At 40.7% G+C, this 23,835-nt stretch overlaps 4 protein-coding genes across 6 annotated transcripts; 3 read left to right on the top strand and 1 right to left on the bottom strand.

Annotated features, from left to right (window-relative positions):
* Positions 1–2,235: 2,235 nt before the first annotated feature.
* Positions 2,236–9,011, top strand: LOC129583199 (chaoptin-like). Its single transcript, XM_055474890.1, has 3 exons — positions 2,236–2,619; positions 5,230–6,985; positions 7,309–9,011. The coding sequence occupies exons 2-3, from the start codon at positions 5,313–5,315 to the stop codon at positions 7,889–7,891; spliced, it is 2,256 nt and encodes a 751-aa protein (XP_055330865.1). The 5' UTR covers positions 2,236–2,619; positions 5,230–5,312; the 3' UTR covers positions 7,892–9,011.
* An 873-nt stretch (positions 9,012–9,884) lies between these two features.
* On the top strand, positions 9,885–14,559 carry LOC129583198 (protein artichoke-like). Its single transcript, XM_055474889.1, has 3 exons — positions 9,885–10,303; positions 11,707–13,474; positions 13,708–14,559. The coding sequence occupies exons 1-3, from the start codon at positions 10,114–10,116 to the stop codon at positions 14,282–14,284; spliced, it is 2,535 nt and encodes an 844-aa protein (XP_055330864.1). The 5' UTR covers positions 9,885–10,113; the 3' UTR covers positions 14,285–14,559.
* Positions 14,560–18,483: 3,924 nt separating this feature from the next.
* Positions 18,484–19,510, bottom strand: LOC129583425 (uncharacterized). The gene is made up of 2 exons (XM_055475215.1): positions 19,129–19,510; positions 18,484–18,926 (listed from the first exon to the last, which is right to left on the bottom strand). The coding sequence occupies exons 1-2, from the start codon at positions 19,507–19,509 to the stop codon at positions 18,807–18,809; spliced, it is 501 nt and encodes a 166-aa protein (XP_055331190.1). The 5' UTR covers position 19,510; the 3' UTR covers positions 18,484–18,806.
* A 1,391-nt stretch (positions 19,511–20,901) lies between these two features.
* Positions 20,902–23,553, top strand: LOC129583336 (uncharacterized). 3 transcript variants are annotated; one of them, XM_055475107.1, is made up of 10 exons: positions 20,902–21,119; positions 21,284–21,365; positions 21,844–21,865; positions 21,947–21,968; positions 22,059–22,135; positions 22,235–22,317; positions 22,398–22,531; positions 22,628–22,695; positions 22,787–22,871; positions 23,032–23,553. In XM_055475107.1, the coding sequence occupies exons 1-10, from the start codon at positions 21,018–21,020 to the stop codon at positions 23,365–23,367; spliced, it is 1,011 nt and encodes a 336-aa protein (XP_055331082.1). In that variant the 5' UTR covers positions 20,902–21,017; the 3' UTR covers positions 23,368–23,553. The 3 variants fall into 3 exon arrangements, with proteins under 3 accessions (XP_055331082.1, XP_055331081.1, XP_055331083.1); XM_055475106.1 differs by having other exon boundaries at positions 21,947–22,135; XM_055475108.1 differs by having other exon boundaries at positions 20,980–21,109; positions 21,947–22,135.
* Positions 23,554–23,835: the final 282 nt, after the last annotated feature.

The raw sequence follows: 23,835 nt of genomic DNA, 5'->3' as shown, positions 1-23,835 counted from the left end.
TGAAATCAACATTGTCTTAACATACAGTATACGATGACCTCACCAGCTTCAGAACATTGGGATTTGGGCTTATGTTGGCAAATCATGCATACGTTGACACCCGTATCCAGCTGCCAGCCGCTACAGCTATCCCCTTCTAAACAGATCCGCCATTTTGCTAGGCGAATACTAAAAATTCTATATGCGATATTCATCGCATTGTGTGTCATGCGTCAAATAATCCAGGTTGTAATTAACGCCTGTACCGCCGATGAATTCACCCTGCGCTGGTTTCTCGGAGAGTGTAAATGGTTTGGCAAGGTCGTGCTCTGCGGGGCAGCGGTATGTGTGTTCTATGGAAGCTGCAAAAGATTTCAAGCGCACGTCAACGCGCGACAATCTGTCCACACGCTACTGGATGACCTTTACGCGACGTCTACCGGTGCTGCACAATCCAAACAGATAGTCTCACTGGAACGAATACTGCTGTGCGCGGGTAGTGTAATGTTTGTGTTGACCTTTATAACCCATGAGGCCGAGTTCGCCTATCTCAGTCCGGGTGTGCTTCGCGATGGGCCCAGATTCTGGCCGTTTCGTCGTCAGCCGTTTTGGTTGTATGAGCTGCTTTTGCTGATCAGCCAAGGTCTGCTTGTCTGGATGGAACAAGTTATCATTGCGATGTTCTGTATGCTGACCTTTGCAGCCACTCTTTCTGTGGAAAGCTTGTGTAGATGCACGGAAGGTGCAAACAACGCATGCAAGAAAATACCGGATGTTGCGGCGGTGTATAATATCTTACAGTGTGTGAAGAAATTGTGGGAAAGTTTGGAGTTTTGTTTCTCCAACATTTTGGCGGTGCATTTTCTCAACATGTTCATGACGATAATTTGTTTTACGCCGACATTCGATATGATATCGCCCGAGAATTCCCACCTACGAAGAAAACTAGCGCCACTGTTTCCGGCTATTCTCATCATGTGGTACTCGCTTACCATTGCCGTTCCGATATACTTTTCCATGCGCTTCACCTGCTCGGTACGTAAATATTTGCCGGTAGCTGCATATCACTTACTCTTACAGTTTTCATTACAATGAATATCATCAAAAATTGACTGCTGAAATTCAGATTGGCAACCTAGTCGCCAGTCTGCATGACCACATGGACAAAATCGCGCACGGGAGAGCATGGGAGATGACGGCAGACATCAGGAAAATGCTCAAATTACAGGAGGCTCTGCAAGTTACATATGCCAGAATTCACGCGATGAGACAACAGCCATGTTGTTTGACAGTTGCCGGCTTCTGCAACATTGACAAAGGTTTTGCCGTTTCGGTACGTTAAGCGTATACATGCAAATAAAAAATCCGGCAAGTGTGACCTTTCTCCTCATATTGGGTTTTTATTTTGCAGTTAATGGGTATTTTCTTGACGTACATGCTGATTGTGCGAGAGTATCTGCAGAATAATAATGCAAACATTAACAGCGACGCCATCAGTGGCTGTCTTGGATCTAGAAACACGACGTTAACCCTCCCAATCCGGACGGTCTCAATGTTGACAACTTAAATCATTAGATTTTGTACCATAGATCATGACGCCTGCGTTGACAAATAATAAATCTTGGTATGCTACATGTTTGGTGGCTAATTGATGTTAATACAAAAGCACGGCACAACTGCTTTTTACTGTTTTTTTTTTATCGCAAGCAATTCATGTTTATACATACAGATATGGATTATCATACAGCGTGGTATACTGTAATATAAGTTGATGCGCCCTTTTCTTTGTATACTCTTGAAATCCTTTAACCGTTTAGATAATTTCATCCAGACCATAAAATGATAATTCTCCCTAATTATGCAAATAAGTTCTCATGCAATCAGTATCGGTTTTCAGGAAAAACGTCACGATTAATACGAACGCTCCGTACAATACAATTAATGAAAAATAAGGGAAGCGAAAGTATAAGTAAGTAACTAATTGTAAGGAAAACGGCAATCGTTATTCTCAAACTCTGCTCGTGTGTATTAATAAGAATTAACTATGGAACAATAATATCGCATCCGCTTCGCAACCAACATGCCAGTCCTACACTTTTGCTTGCCGTACATGTTTTCTAATTTATCAGTCGCCTTTCTTATGGACAGCGGATGCCCTTTAGCCATTAAGCGCTCGGGGCATCCATTCTTTGACACAACGTGATTTTAACGCACGGACTCTTGATATACGAGATTATAACACTGGTTATTATTTTTTCACTGGTTGGAACCTCGAAAAACAAGCATGCCGCGTAAATCATTCCATTCTGGCAATAATGCGCGTAAATTACGGCATGTTAGGTGTAAGTAATCGTCCCGTATTAATTTGCTTATTGTGAGTGAAAGTGAATGCATCTACGTAGTCCTAATTTGCCATTATAAATATCCAGCAGATGCGGATTAATTAGCCAGAACACTATCCACATGGGATACCGTGTTCACCATGTGGAGATCATGGAAGACGCTTTTATTTGTGCTTTATCATATCTTTGTATTTCTCTTTGTGGACTGAGGCAGCGGACAAGTTATGTCCGAATTTGTATGGCGACGATGATGACGATAGCGAAGCCCTTTTAGCCGGCAGCTCGGGATTTTCAGAGAGTACGTATTTCTGTTCTTTTTAAGTAATCGTTCATTTATCGCAAAACTAAGAAATTATGTACTTTTACGCACCTGGGGAAACCGAAGCGCAACTTTTGACAAATATTGGATCGCTGTGCTATTTTGTCTATCAGTTTAGCTTTAAATTTACAAAATACCTGTAGTGGTTACTATATTTTTTGTTTAACTATACTTATTTAGATAGCAGGTAGCCTTTTGCTCATATCGATTCGAACGCAGTGGCATTAGGCTCTCCAATGAAAAAAAATGCGTTCCTGTGAGTTTTTGTCGGTCTGATATAAGTTTTTAAGGAATTTATAATTTGGTTCTTTTGCATGTTTACTCAGACACAGCAATACAGTTTTTGCTCACCAGGGAACTACTTCCGCCTCCAAATTAAAAAAAAATTCGTTTTTTGTAAAAGGTAGTGTACTACCGTGGTATGATTAAAAAAATAGTTTCATCTTCAAAGGTCACTTGGGCGTGATCTAACATAAATTGGCTGAGTACAGAGTACACATACTATTAGATTGTAGTATTAATTAAGTACTCGTAATTGCATTTTATGCCGCAATATCGTTTTTGCGGGCACTGCCCGTCCCGTGGATCCTTCCACATGCCGAGCGTCGACGTACGTACTACAGCGCGTGTGCGGTGACCATCGCAGCAGAATTATCAAATTTCAGAAATTCAATAACTAATTTCCAAGCTGTTTGTGTTGTATGCCCATATGCTCACGAACTATTAGGATTTAGGAAGCATTTAGTTAGGAAGTTTTCAAAATGTATAGATGGGACTATCGGAAGCGTTTTTGGAGTTATGTCGGTGCTTAAAACCTGGAAGGGCCCACGGCTGGTCCAGTGGCCGCAAAATTAATATAATATTATTCTGGTAAAGTCCGTACTGCATAATAATAGTATGCAGTACTATGTACTCATTTAATTTATGTTAGACCACGCTTAATCGACCTTTGCAGATGAAAATAATTTTTTAAATATACCACGGTAGTCTACTACCTTTATACAAAAAATGAGATTTGTTTGAATTTGGAGGCGGAAATATGTAGTGCCCTGGTCAGTTACAATTAAAAGCTACAAACATTTATAGCTTTTAGTTACAGCTGAGGCGCTAGCTTGACATATTTACGGTGGGTTTTTTGTATTTTACGTTCCCCTAACGGAAATCGTATTTCAGCATTTTTACAATACTTTTACCACTCGATTGAGGATTTCTCCACCAGCGGCACTCTTGCTCATTTCAAAATCGAGTACGGTTGTGCCGCCCCACCAAAAGCCCCACCTGTAGCCTACTATTTTGACATTTGACTGCTGTTGTCATCCTTGTCAAAACAATTTTACAAGGATATGTAATTAATTATATTACACGAAGGGCCTAAGTTCTTAACCATAAGCTGTCCGCCGGAAATTTCCTGCGCTACAGCGCTAGTACGCTCTATGTAGCTTATATTATTATAAAGTTATGTTATTTATTTTTCAATATGCACATCAATGAGCGCTACTCATGGTCAGTATGTACAATCAAATAAAGAATTTGCCCCAATTGCAATTAACACGAGAAGGGACTGTGCACAATACACATAGCATTACCACGCATAATCTCCAAACTTAAACGCTGAAACAGAAAACAAGTGGAACGACTCTCACCTGTTCTCATACATTACGTACTTTATTTACTCATATAGATACGTACTTTGTACGCACTTTGTACAATGTACGTACGTTTGTACGTCTCGTACGTACTTTGTACTTTATATAATATAAATATATTCTGGTCATGGCCAAATCCAGTCTGATTACCGTGCTAAATAAAAAATACACTTTCATTAGAAGTATAGTAATCCAGTTAAAAAAATTAATGTGCACATGTGAATTTATAATCAATAAAAAGTGTTAGATTTGTTTGAATACGGCTAATTTGTATATGAAATATATATGCAAACTGGCAGGATTTGAATAGCCCAAACAACATTCGAACCCAAAGCCACGTTAACAGGTTTCAGAGAAAGGGAGAAATTTCAAAATAAGTAATTTACCGATGTTATCGCAGTCGGAAGCGCGCCCAGAAAATGTTTACTAGGCGGCTGAGCAGCAGTCTTCTTTGCTACCCGAAATTTTCTAAGAAATTGGTGTTTAATTGAATCTAGGATAGTAACTCTCCTGATTATCCTGCTAATTTGGTTTTGATTGAGATACGCAGTCACTCCGTTATGCCGGTAGATATTCCAACATCCCTTTATGGTTGACCGGTTCGCAATTAAGCTTTGTATGTATCGAAATCCGTAATAAATTAAACTGATCGCGTTAGCCAAAGCAAAATATACAGAATCGTGGGTATATGCTATACTGTACGGTATATACCTTGTATATACCTTGTATACACACCTTGTATACATAGCTTGTATACCTTGTATACATACTGTATATTATAGATATATATAGAGTCTATATGTACTCTACTTCCAGTTTCGATTTCGTGCGTGTTTCGCCGCCTCACTAATATAACTTTGTACGTATCGTCTGAATATATAACTTTGTACGTGTAACTGAAACCCATGAATAAAAACATCGATAACATTTATTTTTTGTCTAGCTCGCTCCTGTCAACTGGACTGCACACGCGACGATGAATTCGACATCATATGCGAGAACACCCGTTTCAACTACCTCATCTCTATGATTAAGAACGTTAGCCTGCCGGACAGCAAAGGCATCAATCTCTTCATATGGAGCTCAACCGACATTGTCGAGCTAGAATCCGGCGTCTTCAGTCCGATTCAAAAGCAACTGAAAAGTCTTCATCTGTACAATGTTAGCAATCTCATCAATTTCCCCGTTCTACGGGAAAGCCAGATACGGACCCTCAAAATCCAGCTGGCACCCGGCGTCACGCAGTTCAATGCGGAATTACTTCCGGCCACTATTGAGAAAATTGTCCTGATGGCCACCGGCATTACCCAATTACAGGTGGATCTCCAAGAGGTTATTCCCATGCAGAATATGAAACTCTTTGCCTTTGCACACCACACCATCACGGGACTGAGTAATGACTTTATGGACATATTTCCCAACTTGGAAACGTTGACCTTTACCGATAATATTGTCTCGATGGCGCGCATTCCGGACTCCTTGTTCACCACGAAGAGTTTACTGAAGACATTTGTCGCTGTTAACAACACATTCACTTCGACATTTGTCCAGCAACAGCTGTTCGAGACAATTATCGAAAATTTGAATGTGGATAACGGCAGCGTGGTCAATCTGGCCGGTAATAACCTGCAGATTACAAAAGATGCTGTAACCGCGTTTTCGAGTATTAACACCACCAGGAAAGTAGTTTTCGCCGGTAACCAATTCGACCAGTTTTTCTCAGCCGGGGAAATGTTTCGGGGCTTTGAGTTCTTGCAAGATCTCGATCTGAGTAACACCGGCGTGCCGAAACAGGTCGGATTGTTCCGTAAACTCACTGTACTACGGAAGCTGGATCTCAGTGGGAACCGCTTCCGGGATCTGGCGCGTATCGATATCTTCCAAAATCTGACGTCACCACTGGAGACGCTTGACCTTTCCGATAATATCATGATGGCTATACCGAAATCCGAATCCTTCACCAATTTAACAGCAACGTTGCAGGAACTCATTCTCAGGGGTAACAAATTCCACAGTGATCTTTTGGATGTACCCGATGAGAACAGTTATCCGGCGCCGGTTCCACTGGAATTCACGTTCCCGAAGCTGACGCGATTGGACTTGTCCAAAACGGGGTTAAAGACGTTTAAAGGATCGTGGACAGCCAATTTCCCAGTGCTGCGGACGTTGGATATCAGCTGCAACAAATTCAAGCAAGTCACCAGAGAATTTTTTGTGGATCTGACACCCTCTCTGGAGGTGTTGGTTATGGAATTCTGCGCGGAAAGTATGCAGGCTGCGCCCAAAGTGCACGAGCTGGCATTCACGACCCTGGGTAATGGGAGTCGGAGCAAGCTCTCGCAGTTAGTCCTCAAATCCGGTTATTTCAAAACATGGATTTTGAAATATTTGCGGCAACTGCCGGCGGTGACGAAAACGTCATTAAAATGGCTAGATCTCTCAAAGAACCAGATTAAATATCTGGATGGCAAGAGTTTAACGGGTTTTAGTTATCTGGAAAAATTGAATCTGGGAGAGAATTTCATCCAGACTATCGGACCGAAAATGTTCAGTGATTTAAGTAATCTGCGTTGGCTAAATATATCCGGCAATCACATTGTCAGCATACAGGTCGGGGAATTTGCCGGGCTAAATAATTTACAACTCCTGGATTTGTCCAATAACGGACTGTTAAATTTTGGTCTGGGATCACTTGATAGGTACGTGTAGGCTATGACCTCTAGGTTTTACTTCAAAGCTGCAGACTTACCTTAGAATACTCATTACCCAAAGCAAGCAAACTAAGGAAAGGTCATCGGTATGCAGCTTTTTCTTCGTTCACCAGGGGCGTATAAAAGGAGTAGTATACCAATGAAAGAAATTAATATTATTCCAGTAGTAAATAAAAAATATGAAGCAAGCAATGAACCAATGTATAAAACAAATATTACACTTGAAACATTTCCACGCCGTCTTGTTGGTTGCGTCTGGGCAATTAAATTATGATTATGTTGTTTATTAAATTGCCGTTTTGGTTTAACAGTTTAAAGGAGCTGACTCATTTATACCTGGCCGGCAATAATCTTCGTGGTTACATTGGAATGTTTGTCGATGGTGGGAAGAAACTGCGGCATCTGAGTTTAGCGCGCAATCCCTTTATATCCCTATATACTTACCCAACAGGCTGTGTGGACCGCAAAGACCTGATTCCACTGGAAAATCTGCAGTTCCTCTACATCGACAAAGCCGTTTCCTTGTACATTGATCACGGCAACGAAGACGGTCGAGCGAAGCTGATCGCCAAGATGCGGGCTACCAAACCGGAGCCGCGTGACCCATACAATTTTGACTGCCAGTTTGGGATACCGCTGAACGGACCGGACGGAACCGCGCCGGATAACCATGAACCAGGTGGGTTCAGCGAATGGATGGATGATTTTCTGCGCCTGACGGTGTTCGATCCGACGGATTTGACCACGCGGACATTCGTGGCTATGATCCCGAAGTGCATCGCGTACAATGACAAACAAGTGAGGAATTCCACGACGAATTTCATCTGCCCCATCAAAGATCCCAAAACGTTCGATCCGACCGCTAAAAAACCTGCAGATGACAATAACAGTTAGAAGATGGTCTGTGGAAAAACATGACTACAACTTTTGTTATCGTTATTGCATGTACAGAGGGTGATTTTGCAATATGCTTCCACTTTCTTTATGAATTTATTGTCATCCTCACCGTGCATGTTTTATTTTTAGAGCCGTTAAGTTTGAAAGCTCTTTCTCTTAGCGATCATAACAAATTAATTTTAAGGAATAGAAAACAATATAGAATACGGTAGGATTTTGCAAACCGACAAGGGTCTGTGCGCTACACTGTAACAATTTGCAAATCGTTTTCCAATGCTTTCCATTAAAAATTTGCTAAAAAATCGTCATCAATTCATACTCTATGGGTGCCAGACTTCGTGAACTGTTACATCATGTGGCTTTCAGAAAACATCTGGATTCGTGAGATTCTAGGCACTGGTACGTTGTGTTAGCTTCTTGAACTGGAAGACAGCCATTTTGACTGCTTCCCTTGCGTTCCTCCCCGGGTTGCAAATCCAGATTGCTTTTTTTGAGAAGTTTTTTAAGCGACTTTTTTAGTATAGACATCTACGGTGGTTTTATTACTGGGAGGGACCACATGCACTGCATTATTGTCCCGGTAAATAATTTCGGAAAACAAACATCATCCGTTTTCGTTTTTTACCAAATTTTGATTTTTTGTTAATACGATACTTAAAAGCGGCAGCACGGAATTTCGTATCTCCTGTCCTAATAAAGAAGCTACATTTGCGCCTCACCGATTACGATGGTCTATATCAAATTTCAGAAAATAAGGAAACTGGCAAAAAGATTTCCTCGTCAAAAATTTGTTTAAGTTTGGAAAACTGGGCGTTCCGCTTTAAAATCACTTTTGAGTGACACTTACTTCGTTTATAGAATTCAACTAATGATGAATTATAAAGCACATATTGAAGTATTTTTAAGCGACAAGTAGTGAAGGAAAGAACAAGGGAGAGAATTTCTACAAATTTGTGTCCGTGCTGGAAGCATATTGCGAAATCACCCTCTGTATTCTGTAATCCGTATATTCGAAATACTGCTGCGTTACAGTTGCCGTTTTTATATCGATGGTGGTGCCTTCCGTGTTTGTTCATGTGTTTTTTACACACACAAGGGAAAGAATAAAAGCGTCCAGTTTCTGCTGATATCGATCAAAATGGGGAGGTCGCTCTAATACATATAATTAAAGAAAATAGTGTAAACTTTCTCACTTTCGTAGTACACTTCCAGTATTTTATACTGTGAGTGCCAAGTATAGATAATGTGTAACTTACCTATATAAAGAAGTTTTTGCACAAAACTGTTCTGAGTTATCTTTATTTTTGTGAATTTACAAGATAGAAAAATGCTTATCCCTACAGGAAAAATACTTTCCAATCCTTATAAAGATTATTTTTCAATCAGTATGCAGCTGGTACCCTTGGTCAGAATTTTTATTTTTCTAGAAGACCACAAGTGGCAATTAAAGGACAAAAATGAATAAACTCTACTTAGTTCAATTATTAAAATTCACAATATTTCTTAAGTAGGCTTTAGCAGTTATTAGTAACCTTACAATGATACACGTACCTGTTGTAATGAATAAAACACCACGATGCTTAAAAATAACTGTTTTTGATCTACGTACATTGTTATAATTTTGGTACCCGTCAAATACGAGTACTCTGTTTTTATAGCCCCCGTACGGCGTCGCAATTGACCACTTTATTGCACTTTAACGCTGTTTCATTACTAGTTTGCCCAAGGCCTAAAGGTTTTCCAGCAAAATTTGTTTCCAGTTTACCGGCATCTGAATTATACTTATTTTATTTGCAGTACCGTACCGTAAAACTGGTCTATAGTACTGTTCAGCATAATTACTACGCGTTATTAATTAACCGGTTAGGACCATTCCATGCAAGGGATTTTTATTACACAGCTTCTGGCATGCAATATGCCTTGTGGCTGCAGATTGCTGTGTACATGCAGCGCCGAACTGACGGCAATTATGAGAGTTGGCGTATGTTGGTTCTCAAAAGTCATGACTTACTGGTGCGGTAAAAGTTTGCAATATTACCAGTACTACGGGTTTATCTTTCGATTTTGAGCGTTTTGTTTTCCAAAAGAGCTAATTCAATGAAAACTCCTTTCAACCAGAATAATTCCTTATTGATGGTTGGGCACCGGCCAGTCATTTCGCCTTGATAGTGTGTGTCACTTTGGCGTCAACTAACGAGTAGCCAGCCTGCACTACGGCCATGCTGACTCGATTACCTATCGCCGTCCAAAGGCGGTCCGTACTTCACGTAATCAGTGGATTACTGATCTGGTATCAGCATTGTCCCATTCTGCCCATTGTCGCTGGTGATGACATCTGTCCACCGTTGTATAACGACACCAGCGACGGCAGTACGGCTGTACTGGCTGGCGATTCTGGATATTCGGAAAGTACGTAATCATTAATCCACCTATCCACCTTTTTATATACTAGTACTTAGTATGTGGAATTTAATGTTGTATTTCTTTAAAACAAACAGAATTGATAACGTTAAAAAACCGAGCCCAAAACAGACAGACCAGTAAATGTATCCGCAAAACGAATAAAAACGTAGAAAATGTAATACTTAAATAACTGCTACTTATGTAGTCACTAATATTATGTTCCAGTAATTCCTAAACTGGTCGAATGTATGAGTCTACGAATGTTTGTTGAGGTAAACGGTTTTCAGTTTCAAGATTCGATTTTACATACAGCCGTTTAAAAAATTAACTGGTAAAGAAATGGCAATGCAAATAACCGTATAAAATGCAACCCGTGAAATACGGAACCCAGAGGGTTTGAAAATTTGATAGAAACAAGCAAATAAACACTGCCAGAGGCTTGCTTTGTCGGTAAAGTGTTAAAGTTGGTCTACATACTGTAACAACAGCCTATCTGGCTGCTGTTCTAGTGGGGTGGCGATCAGCCTTTACCACGATTATGCGGCTGTTGGTATGAAAGGTGGCACGGCCGGCAACGATGCTGGCCGAGGACGCTCTTACAGATGTAACGCAATTACACAGGTGGCTCCGATTGGGATGACGCTAGTTCATCCCAAGCGGTCAAACGCAACAACGTAACTCAAGGCATGTTTAATGACAAGGGAATCAAGAACGCGACAAGGTTGTAAGCAAGAGTTTCAACAAGAGGAGCAATCAAGTAGATGCAAGCTGTAGCAAGCAAGTGTCAAGACTGAATTCTAGAAATTCATGAGAAGGAAAAGTAGCCGGTGAAATGGACACAAATTCATAACGCGTTGGCACGATGAATCATAACGGGGTGGTCTTATCGTTCGTACAAATACTATCGCTACAATACAATGATTTCCTTGATAATACGACTATCTACGTGCAGCGAGGTCGCATGATCATGGTGGCTGGTGCTCATTGAGCTTCCATGACACAATAAAAAATTTTGAATTCTCCTTGAAGCTGCCAGGTATTTGGCTGGGTTGTTGTAAAAACAATAAGCTAGGGTTATAGCACAATACGTACACCTATGTGCACCACCCTGGTGATTCTGCGGCAGAACACCACGAAGTTTGTTTCTCTCGTTCGTCTTTTTTTTTTAAAAAATGCAAAAACAAAAAGCATAGATACAGCACCTTCATCACCTTTTTGTACAGCACCTTCATAATATTACTTTTCAGGTAGCACTGTGTAACATTTATAAACACACAGAACTGTAATACTTGCGCGGATAGCGTAAGTTCTCATGATAATCAAAATGCTCACCAAAACAATTAACTGTAGTGATTGTGTTTTTTCAGTAATTGTATTATGGCTCTTATGATTAGCATTCAGTTTTTCAGACCATGACTGCCAGCTAGACTGTTACCGTGAGGATGATTACGACATCATCTGCGAAGCGGTTAACTTCAACGATCTCATAGCGTTGGTAAAAAGTCTTAATTTTCCTGATAAAACACTTAACATGCTAATTTGGAATTCGCCCAGCATTATTGAACTTGAGTCCGGTGTCTTCCGTCCCATCCGTCACAATATGAACAGCCTCCATATTTTCAACCTCACCAACCTGGTTAATTTTCCCGTACTGCGAGAAAGCAAGATCCGGACGTTGAAGATCGAACTAGCCCCCGGTGTGACCCAGTTCAACGCTGAACTTCTCCCCGCCGAGATCGAGAGAATAATTCTCCTACAGACCGGCATAAATCAGCTCTCTGTCGATCTCCAAGAGGTTACGCCTTTACAGAATGTGAAAATGTTCGTTTTTGTCGGGCACAGCATCACGACCATCAGCGACAATTTCCTCAACATATTCCCCAATCTGGAATCGATGACCTTTGCGGATAATGTCGTTACGATCAGTGTCAGCGACATTCCGGATCAACTGTTCACGACGCGAAGCCTTTTAAAACATTTCATTTTTACGAACAATTCATTCAACGGGAGTCATCAGTATGTACAAGAAAATCTAATGGAAACGATCATCGAAAATCTGAATCTGGCCAATAACAGCGTTGTCGTCGATCTGTCAAACAATAATCTACCAACCTCAAAAGACGCCAAAGACGCGCTAGCCAGTATCAATACGACGAAAACGCTTTCGTTTAGCGGGAATCAATTCGGGCAGTTGTTTAAGGCCACGAACATGTTTACGGGATTTGATTTGCTGGAAGAACTGGATTTGAGCAATACCGTGTTACCGAAACAAATCGGTCTGTTCCAAGGTCTTGGTGCGCTGACCACTTTAAACCTGGCAGGTAATATGTTTCGGGATTTAGCCCGGATCGACATTTTTGATCAGCTCATCGCACCATTGGTAAAGATTGACCTTTCCAACAATATCCTAATGGCGCTACCAAAGTCCGCGTTTTTTGCCAATATAACAATCGGATTAAAAGAATTATTACTAAGTGGAAACAAATTTCACAGTGAACTGATAGCTGTGTCGAGTCCTGAAATGTATCCGTCACCGTTTCCTCCTGAGTTACAGTTTCCCAATCTAACCACGTTGGATCTATCCCAAGCTAGCTTACAAATATTTAACGGTTCGTGGATCAGCGAGTTTTCCAGTTTAAGGCAGTTGGACCTCAGTTGTAATAAATTTGAAAAGGTCACAGAGAATTTCTTTAAGGGCTTACCAGAGTCACTGGAAGTGTTGCTCATGAACTTTTGCTCGGAATCCATGCAGAAGTCACCGAAATTTACCGACTCGGCCTTCGCTACCCTGGGTAATTACAGCAATCCCCGACTGAAGCAGCTCAGTTTGCAAACTGGATATTTTAAGACATGGATACTCAAAAGGTTGTTAGCGATACCGGAAGCGACTAAAAAGTCGTTGAAATTTCTAGATTTGTCAAAAAATCAGATTAAGTATTTGTCCCGCGACTCATTAACCGGATATCCTTATCTAGAGAAGCTGCACCTAGGCGAAAATGCCATACAGACTATCGGTCCGAATACATTCTCCGATTTATTTAGTCTACGATGGTTGAATCTGTCCAGCAATTTTATTGTCAGTGTCCAAGTGGGAGAATTTACTAATCTTCCGAATCTGACATTTTTGGATCTCTCGAATAATGGTATGCTCAACATTGGTCAAGGCTCTCTTAACAGGTACGAAAAGGTCATCAGGAGTGGTAATTTGACTATATACCGGTGCGCCGGATGAATCTGATACTTATACTTTTACTTATACTTATACTTCTGATACTTATACTTATACTTATACTTTTATCTGATACTTCTACTTATACTTATACTTTTCTGATCTGAATCTTATACTTTTATAGAAATTTAATTAGGTTTGTGCTATGTTTCGTATTCCTTTCATTTCATGCTTTTTACAGCCTGACTGCTTTGACTAATTTATATCTTGGCCGGAACAAGCTGCAAAGCTACATTGGAATGTTCACATCAGACGCCTCGAATCTCGTCCATCTGAGCTTAGCGCGCAACCCTCTAATTTCTCTAAATACGTATCCTATTGGTTGCGTTGACCGCAAAGATTTATCCAAAATGAGCGGCTTAAAATTTCTGTACATCGATAATTCTACGGTCATCTACATTGACCATGGGAACTCCAACGACTCCATCACAACTCAGCTGCGTAATGTACATTTAATGCCGAACGATCCCTATTCGCTGGCGTGTCAGTACGGCCCACCGTACGTCGAGTATGGTGATGCCACCGACATACCCAATTCGGAACCGGGAGGCTTTATGCAGTGGATCGACGATTTCGTCCGATTGGCCGTGGCCGATCCCACCGATCTCACGCCGCGAAGTTTTGTCGCGCTGATACCCAAGTGTTTTAGTAATTCGTACAAATTCGTAAGGAATGCGACAACCAATTTCATCTGTCCCATTAAGGATCCTAAGACGTTGGATCCCTCAGTAAAACAGCCGAGCAGTGATAATAACTAGTCTGCATCGATGCAACTGTCAAAAACGGCTGGTCCATTGATGTTAGACAAAAATTGGTGTGAACAGTGGTGTCGAAGATTTGAGTGATAAAAGATGGTATCCGGAGCATGCTCCATAACTTATTAAGAAAAATAAGGACATTTTGAAAAGCTCTAACATTTCGTTAGAGTGCGGGTGTATCATAAAAGTGTTTAAATGATGCGATAAGCCGTCACGGGATCCCAATTTATCATAATTTTTAAACAATGAATTCTTTAAAGGCTTTCGCGGTCAAGGTAAGCTCTTGAATTAAAGCCTCATGATGTTTTGCAATATACGGCGTCATTTTTTGGTTTGTCCATGCTTGGAACCAGGACGCTATGACTTCGTGCTCCAAGCGTTTCACTTCCCGTTCGACGTAGCGATCTAGACATTCTGCCAGAGCCTCCATTACGCAGAATGATATGCACATTCTCCGCTGAGTATCGAAGTGATACGCCTCCTGGTTGAAATACTCTAGGAAATAGCTTGCTCCTACTGGCGTGATTATGGATACCCCGATGATTACCTGAAACTTAATTAATTTCTCAAAGTGAAGGCTGCCGTGCAGGTTACCGCACATTTTCTGCCATTGCGCTGAGACATTTGTAAATCTTCGAAGGTCAATGAGATTGTGAGTCTGGCGAAATGAATAAATATCCAACAGCAAATGCCAGGATCCCTTCAGTGCCCATACGATGGTACACAGGTAGACGCTGCCAGGGAAGTAGCAAAGAATAGTTAACAGAAGCGTGGTGGATTCTTTGGAAGTACGATATCGCTGTCATAAAATAATATTTGTATCACTACGAGTAGGCTCAGTAGGCTGCAGGCTCAAATATATGCACTGACTTACATAATGGTCAGGGTCTGATGTTGAGTAATAATAATTGGCATCGAAGCAGCCCATGGCAGTGACACCTATGATGCCGATACGACACACAGCTACGACGAAAGTTACGGATATCAAGTAAGTAATGAGGATGACGCGCCGCCATATTATTTTGGTTAGATCCAGAAAGGGATTTGATGGATTTTGCGCCGGTTGGTTTGTATCTGCCATTGATCTAAGTATCTGACAGAGTTATTAAAACATAAGGAGCAGCTACAAGCTTCCAGTTACTACAAAATTGAGTTTCATGACTGGGTAAGCGATGCACAGTACGTGGTGAATGAAGCCGGAATACAAGTGTAAAAATAATGATAGTGCATATTAGCCAGAGTTGTAACATGTGAACCGGAAACGTTAATATTGCAAAGCAAAAACCACAGCAATGGAAAGTACTTTTGCGCCAGCAAAAAAGGACAAGAATTGTTATACAGTAATTTCTTGCAACGCACTGATTAAGAGCCAAAAGCTTTCGGATTCTGCTGAAAACTGGGAAAGTGATAATTGGCAAATACGACAGATCTGAGTCTGATTGGCAAAAGCGCCCAAATGCCAAAAACAGATCAATACAATTCAGAATTTAACAGCTTGTGCCAGCATCCAGTATACACTAATCGCGCTTTGGCGATATTCACACTATAAAACTACGTAGTTCTATCGATCAAGTACTGTATTGCAACGGGCTGTTCACTCTTGTAAGCCGTTCTGTGTATCCCTGTCTGTCCGTATTACGGGACGAAAATACCATAAGGACGCAAATGACTGCATTGTATCCTTCAGTATAAATTATGCTAGCTCCATATTTCCATCATAACAAGAATTTCTACAACAATTCGCAGTCTTAAAATGAGAACTACGATTTCAGTGATCGTAGTCGTATCCCTAGAGTACGATGTTGTTGCAATCTTGTACCAGTTTTGTTTACTGCAACACTTAGCGGCCATACTTTGACCACGACTAAAATCTGAGCCAGCCCAGCAGAGGCGCGATTAGCGGCGGTATCCCGCTTGTTCTTATTATTAATAAGCGAAAGCAGGAGGATTCTATAATATCACACGAAATAGTTCACATTTTAGCAGTTAAACAGCGTAAAAGGTTTGTACCTAGTAAATGGCGCATAATGTAAACAGAGCTCGCAAAAAATTACTGAGCCGATTTGAGCGCTACTAATATAACTGGAAGCCTTTTTAAGGCCCAACACTTGCTTTCTCGGCACTCAGCACGTCCTTTTTTGCTCACAAAGTACAGTGGACTTCATAAAAATGTTACACTCACAGCCGATAACGCTATTCATATGAGTGGATATGCTGTAAGAACCTTTTAAAATTTAGTGTAATCACAAAAATTATTTCTGGTCATGTTAACTTGATGTCTGGAAGGACGGTTATCAAACGCTTGCCAACCATTATCACCTTATTCAATAATTTTTCGGCACCCTCCTTTACAAATTACTCCATTCTTCTGCTCGACATCAATAAACCCGACGGGAAAGTACCGACGCGATCCCGCCCGGGTACAGTCACGCATAAAATTATGTAGTGCATTGCAAGCTAACACGACATATTCTGCTCTCTCCGTTGTGGATGTTGTGGATTCATTGGCTTGCAAAGCACGCGCCACTATAGTGAGCCTGCCAAATGCCGAAAGCATTTTCCACAATTCTTCTAGCTCGAGTTAGTGCACACATGCAGATGTATGATATGGTGATTCTGACAGAACTGCCCATTGGTCAGTTTGCAACAATTGTCGTAGAAAGGGAGAAAAGCCTCACCCACCTATGTACAACATCGATCTACAAAATTTTTTGTTTTTCAACATTTTTCTTACGATTGGCCGCGTTCATACTTTCGAGAATTACATACAAAAAATGCTACAACAAAAGTGGCTCGCGTTCGTTCTTTTTCTACGAATCTTTTAAGATAGATTTCTATTGTAATCCGAATTACGATTGAAGCATGAACCAAGCATGAGAGTAGTTATTATAGAACAGTTATACTGAAAAGATAACCTTATATAGTTTATATTAGATTATATTGATTCGGCACTAATGCGACCAAACAGTTCATGAATTACGATTACCAAACTACAAGCAAGGTAAACGGGGAAAAATCTGGTACGTGGCGCTGATTTATGTTGATTTCACGACAAAAACCCAGTTTGCTAGTAGCCGAGTTCGCTTGGCGGGGATCGCGACCGATCACCATACACCTCCGCTAGGTAGTAGGCACGACGCCGGAAGAAAACTCAGACAAAAAATATGCAGACTTTGATTGAATATCGTGCGAACATGCGTAGCATATAACAGAAAAGAGTGCAAGACTGCAAGTACAATGTCCACAGGAGCGCGGCGTAAAATTATATAATATACAGATACGAAGTCGCGTCTGTACTGCCAAGTTCGCACGAAATGTATGTACACTGGACTTCCGGAACCGAGGATGTGTGTTTAACATGCGATCGTTGCGATTATATTTAATGCGATGTGGTGACCTCAAAAGACAGTTTAGTTATTTACAGCCATTATATAGTTACCGTATTTTTATCAAATAGTAACCCAGCATTACTACTTTTTCGTAAGCGGTTTGGACTTGGTCTTTACTTCAAGGAGGGTTTGTAATTCAGGGAGCGTTTGTGTTAATTACACAAGCTTAATGGACGAGCATTTCCTACGTTATTCGTTGTTTTTGTTAAAAGAAAGACTTGGTCTTTATGGATCTCAGTAAAGACCGTAATGGCCGGAAAAGCGTTAAAAAAACATTCGTTACGTTCCATGCCGTACAGTCTGTCTAATTCACGGATTGGTGGCATTTTTACTGGTGTCGTTTTGACTTTTACCACTTTTTACTAGCCCTGGGCTTGTATTTCTAGGTGGGTCACTATAAGTTCGTAACGGTAAAGCATGGGGTTGTATTGTATTTCAGGGACGGCCTCTAAATCGGGGAGTTTCATCACTAATTGATAAAATACGGTATGTCATACTCGTATGTAGCTGTGTGCGCGTGGTTAGCAGTATGCAACTTGGTTACTCTTGCCCAATGAAATATCACCTAGTTGACCTTTGTCGCCCCCTGCTTCTTCTTATGAGTATCGAATGGATTATATAGGGGGCTGTTTTACCATGCCGATGATTCTGTTAAAAACAACGTTTGCAACCCGAAATTACTGAAGTGCAGTTAACTATTTGAACAGGCGTGACATTACTGATTGTCTACTTTGGAAAACACTTTTAGAATTTTTAAAGTTTAGAAGTACTGTATTGCGCTAAATGGGAATCCGCTGAGCCGAAGTATTCTTTCCGTTCGTGTTAACACTGACATTTTCATCTGCTTCATTCAGATAGTTTCCTGGAAAATTATGCTGATGAAAGCTTGCCCAGCCAAATGATCATACAAAGTACAAACTGATCATCAAATGAAAAGTAATACGCCAAACGCAAAACATGGTTAACCATATATACACAAAAAATTTCCTCTAACAAGAGGGAAAGTGAACGAAAACACTGGCACATTATCCCCGTAACCTTCGATACTGAAGGACTGGCCATGGAGCAGGTCGAGTACGTAGAAGATCAATAATCAACACAATTAGTACACGTATCCTATTAATATCTACTAATCAGTTGCGTTTTTTAAGTTTTTCGCATGTAATTGCGTGCCGCAGTGGAATCCCGGGCCCAGTACGCAGACATTCCGGACACTCCACATATGGCGGGGGTGAAGGTTCTCGCCAGTCCATCTAAGAACAGCGCAGACAAATGCTTCGAGTTTAAATCACCAACAAACCTCACGGAAAGTATTTATGACAATACTAATATTAATATGAGAGAGAGAAATATATAACACGCAAGAATAATATAATACATCAATAAATCCATATTTTGCTCACAAAAAACGCAGCCGAAGTGATAAAATTACAGAGCTTATCATTTCACACGTACTTTAATTGCCGTTTCCGTGTACGGCGGCGGCGAATAGGTCTCAGACAGTGTGCCGTATGATGGGGCTGGAGGATTCAACTGTTGGAAAAAAGGACGGACTGTGGGGTCGGCGGCGGTCCGGGCGTCGAACAAAACCCTAACGTTTCCGGGAGGTGCTTGCGGCTGCGGTTTGCAGTACTGATACAGCTGATAAACGAGAACGCAAACAAAGGCCACCGTTATTCCAAGGCCAACCTTCATCGCAGACTCCCAGTGGGTTTTTTCGGTTTTCCCTGTTTTTTCATTCAGTTCCAGTTTTTCTCCCCAGGCAACAACGATTATGATTATACCGACATAGATTAACACGGTTAAAACCATCAGGCCGATTCTACCGCTGCACATTTTTAAAACAAATATGGCTGGTCACTTTTGCTATTTATGAAAAATACACCAGTATAAAACAGCAAATGTACTTGATCAACTGGATTCTGTAGCCTTTTTTGCTGGCTGACACCTGTGCGTTTGTTCAAGGAAAACGTTTTAAGCTATAATGCTATCATAAATTAAGCACCTTGGACAGCCAGACATATGCCATTTTGTAGTGTATGCATGTACTCGTACAAATGCATTATTTTAGACGTATCATGTACTTGTATTCAGTAAATTTAAGAATGGCTGCGCCTGCTAAGACAACATCTAATTGGAATCCCTTTGAAATGAAATTTGGCATGGACTTTGAAAAGAAGTTACTCAACGCTCGCACTTTTGCATAGGTGGACTGCATTGTCTGGTGTGACTGTGTTCGTTGAAAGTATAGTTGGACTTATTATATTCAGCTATCTTTTGGTTCTCGTTTCTGGTCGATTCAGCGATAAGAATGCCGCTTGCGGCCTGCCTTTTAAGTACATTGAGCGCCAAATATGCAGGAGATACGTGGTTAACGGATACAGCTAACCGCCCAAATACACCCGCCAAATTCTTTTTTTGTTTTTTTCCCACTTCGGAACCGGGAGGCTTTACGCAGTGGATCGACGATTTCGTCCGATTGACCGTGGCCGATCCCACCGATCTCACGCCGCGAAGTTTTGTCGCGCTAATACCCAAGTGTTTCAGCAATTCGTACAAATTTGTAAGGAATGCGACAACCAATTTCATCTGTCCCACTAGGGATCCTAAGACGTTGGATCCCTCAGCAAAGCAGCGATAATAACTAGCCTATATAGTTACAGCTTTTAAAAACGGCTGGTCTGTTGATGTTTAGACGTGATAGCTTTTTGTTAAGTGTTTATGGCTTCCGCATCCAAAGGTCATGGGAGTGTGCTCAATGGTTTTTTCTACCCTGTTACTGTTATGTCATCAGCTTTTTTTGCTAAATGTTTCAGCAGACTAAAAATCGTGTGCTGCTATTATTTTTGCACATTGTAAAGCGGTAACCTTAAGTTTGCATTCTTATATGACTGTCAGAGATTTTTTATACTGAAGAACAATTGCGTCGGCCGAAACGTACTTTCGTAGTCGTAACGGTAATTTTTCGTATTATTAAAGTAACTATGAGTAACAAAAGCCAATCAAAGTATGTAATGAGCAACAATCAAAGTAATGAGTAACAAATGAGTAACAAAAGCCAATCAAACGAAAGTAAAAGACCAGTTGGATGGTCACCATGGGGCGTCCACCTTTATAGTTAAGACGATTGTCAGAGGAAGACATCGGTAACATTAATCACGCACACAACTGGCACAACGTTTGTCATTCGAACAGAACCTAAAAGGACATGCAAGCTCTGCACAACCCGTGAAATCTAGTCTGTCTAAGTTCCTGTGGTGTAAAATAATTATTTTTACAAACATAATTTATACGAGTACATGGCTTATAATTCGAAGATCTAAAATCTACAGAACAGCGGAACCATGATCCTTCCTTTATGGGCCTGGCACTTTCTGTTCTCTATTAGTTATACATTGGTTGGGACCACACAGCGTTATTATGGCGGATATACGGTGTACGGATCGGTAACTACTGTATTAACTGTAAACTCATAATAAATTATGACCTTTCCGCATTAATTTGGTAATTATGTACGAAATTTGCTTTTGCCGATGTCTTGCAGTTAATCCCGACATGTACATTCTGCATGCGCTCAAAATTTGGTGCACATTTTTGAAAATTGCTACAGGGCGACACCATAATTTCGGCGTTCCATAACGAAGGCGGAACAACACTGCCACATCGAAAATGGATTGTGGAGTGTATGGACGGTTGGTGCATCCATTAATAGTATTATTTTAATACTATATTATCAGATTCGGCACTATGCATAAACAAAAAGAACGATATTAGATTTGCACGAACTTCGCTATCAAGATGAGTAAACTGGGATACTCTTGACACGCTTCTTGTTTCAGCCACAAGGAGTCAGAAAATTATGTCTGCTTTTTTAAAGAAAAAATTTGCTATGAGAAACCAACTAGGTAGCTTTTACTTCACCGCACGCAATGTGAACAAAATGCAGAAATGGAGTAGAAGTATGGAAGCCACTGATCTACGCTATCTGTAGTTGTACACTTGTACGGTACCCCTTCGCCGGCGGGCTTCGCGCGTTCTGCCACACTGGCGATTCCCACAAAATGTTATTTAAACAATTCAAAATGGTATTTTATAATGTACCGGAAATATAAGACAATCGGAATAATTACTAACATGTCACAATATATGACACTACGCGTATCTTTGCAGGAGAGGCGTTGGTAGGATTACAGTAAGTTTTTCCAGCTGATTTCCGTTGTACCACGTACAGTACAAGTACGCTTGGTTGGATTACTGTGTGTCATGTATTTAGGGATTTTTTCGATGACTTCGAGGTAAAAGAATGGCAGGACTCCTTCCCTTCTAGGACAATACAGAATAATAATATAATCACAAAACCTTGCTGGATATGTCTTATAATGCAGAGATTGCAAATGGTTTGGTGCAAATTCATGTTTCCCTATAAGCCACCTTCGCATGGCAAGTACCCTTATTATCCGAGGTGAAAACAAGATAATGCTTCCTTTGTTATGGCTTATTATATAAGTTCAATATTTCTGTGCAAGAATGCTGTGGATTATTAATATACTGTGCTTTTTAGTTGCGTAGTCCGAAATTACACCGACACATATTTCTGTCTGAATGCCAAAGACATTTCGGCTTCCATAAACACCTTTGTAACAGGTTAGCCTTCCATATAAAATTTTGTGTCATATTTGTTTCAGCTACATGTAAAACTACAATAAAGATTTGCTTTCTGACAGCGCTTTGGGATAACGAGTTCAATTTTTATCAGTTCCGCGTTGGTGGATATAACAGTATACAAGGCGATGACCTACAGCCATTTAAATGCTGCAAAACACCACAGGGATACTACATCGACTACGTTTCGTGTTATGGAAGTATTTTTCTTGTTACCGTTGATTGGTTAAACGATTAATTTTGCGTATTTTAAGATTGCATTTGAGGAATTAATTATTTACATTCCCTGCAGTACGTTGCCACGCATGACCTCTATTACGAATTCTACGATTCCAATCAGTGGTTCATGGTATTTTGCGGGTAAATTGCGCACAATATATTATCCATAATTAATTAAAACTGTAATTTTTAGCAAGCCAGTAAAACAGGAAATTCTGTATTTATTTTCTAGAACAAGCTACGTCATGACCGGAATATCCAAGAAGAAAACGCCCTTTGAGCAGGAGTACCATCTTGACTGGATCCAGTGTTGCCGGGTATATATGATTAGTTAATATGATGAAACGTTTCCCCGATTAACAGAGCGCAATCAGAAACCGGCCGTGCCCTGGCTGAATATACTGATGAAATCAACGTTTCCTTATTAAATCATATTCGATTGTGTGATATAATTTCCCCATCCGGATCCATTTGCAGCTGGGTTATGGTTTTCCCATGGCGCTATCCCCGCCCGTCATCCGGCAGCCGGATGGGCGGCAGACATTTTATGCCTATTCCGCGCACGACACTTCCCCTTTGCCGGATGCCTTTGCTGGCCAGTACGCAGTTTCTTCAGCGGCAGTTCCTCCGTTAGCTGTTGACATGGAGTACAATACGAGCACACCGGCTCGGATGGCACACAATGACCAGCACGCCTTCCGGTACAACAATAACCGGCAGCTTCCTATTTCAGTCATCAGTCAACGAATGCTGGGAAATCCCTATGTGCACGTCCGGACCCCGCATGATGCGGCCATTCACAGTCGATTTTAAAAGCTGATATTATGCAGAAAATTTTAATTTATTTCACTTGCCGGGTTTTTGTTTTTTGCTAAATCACAGTATCTGTTATTGGTTTCGGCAAAAGCGACGATAAAAGCAAGAACGGCGCAGATTGAAATAAGTTATATTAATTCAAATTTGCATATATTTTCGGGAAAAAACTCAACTTCGGTAAAATTGCCAGTATTATCGATATATCAGCAACAGTAGCTAGCTGCCCCTGAGTGAATATACTGACCAGTGGTGACCTTTTCGTAATTAGTACTTCAAAGCTGTTATTAATCTTGAGTATGAAAATCATCCGCTGTATGGCTAATGAAAATTGTGTGAGCCCGCTTTTTTCTCAATGGCAGTCAAAAAATTGTTTTTTGCGTGTGTGCATATGTAGTTACATAGATATGTCTATGTGGATTCCAGACTGGTTTTTAAAATTATTTTGACTGGATGCAAGTCGAATAA

This window comes from Paramacrobiotus metropolitanus, unplaced genomic scaffold (genome assembly GCF_019649055.1).
Source record: "Paramacrobiotus metropolitanus isolate TYO unplaced genomic scaffold, Prichtersi_v1.0 Parri_scaffold0000010, whole genome shotgun sequence".
Lineage (NCBI taxonomy): Eukaryota > Metazoa > Tardigrada > Eutardigrada > Parachela > Macrobiotidae > Paramacrobiotus > Paramacrobiotus metropolitanus.
This window is presented reverse-complemented; position numbering and strand designations above follow the sequence as displayed.

What these genes read in the sequence shown, in the direction of transcription:
- LOC129583199 (XM_055474890.1), top strand. Translation starts at nt 5,313, where the DNA reads ATGATTAAGAACGTTAGCCTGCCGGACAGCAAAGGCATCAATCTCTTC. An exon ending in GGTCTGGGATCACTTGATAG is followed by an intron (nt 6,986 to 7,308) that starts GTACGTGTAGGC and finishes TTGGTTTAACAG; the next exon opens with TTTAAAGGAGCTGACTCATT.
- LOC129583198 (XM_055474889.1), top strand. Translation starts at nt 10,114, where the DNA reads ATGCTGACTCGATTACCTATCGCCGTCCAAAGGCGGTCCGTACTTCAC. An exon ending in CGATTCTGGATATTCGGAAA is followed by an intron (nt 10,304 to 11,706) that starts GTACGTAATCAT and finishes TCAGTTTTTCAG; the next exon opens with ACCATGACTGCCAGCTAGAC. An exon ending in GGTCAAGGCTCTCTTAACAG is followed by an intron (nt 13,475 to 13,707) that starts GTACGAAAAGGT and finishes TGCTTTTTACAG; the next exon opens with CCTGACTGCTTTGACTAATT.
- LOC129583425 (XM_055475215.1), bottom strand. Translation starts at nt 19,509, where the DNA reads ATGTGCAGCGGTAGAATCGGCCTGATGGTTTTAACCGTGTTAATCTAT. An exon ending in ACACGGAAACGGCAATTAAA is followed by an intron (nt 18,927 to 19,128) that starts GTACGTGTGAAA and finishes CGCTGTTCTTAG; the next exon opens with ATGGACTGGCGAGAACCTTC.
- LOC129583336 (XM_055475106.1), top strand. Translation starts at nt 21,018, where the DNA reads ATGATCCTTCCTTTATGGGCCTGGCACTTTCTGTTCTCTATTAGTTAT. An exon ending in GAGGCGTTGGTAGGATTACA is followed by an intron (nt 21,866 to 21,946) that starts GTAAGTTTTTCC and finishes TCATGTATTTAG; the next exon opens with GGATTTTTTCGATGACTTCG. An exon ending in ACTGGATCCAGTGTTGCCGG is followed by an intron (nt 22,872 to 23,031) that starts GTATATATGATT and finishes ATCCATTTGCAG; the next exon opens with CTGGGTTATGGTTTTCCCAT.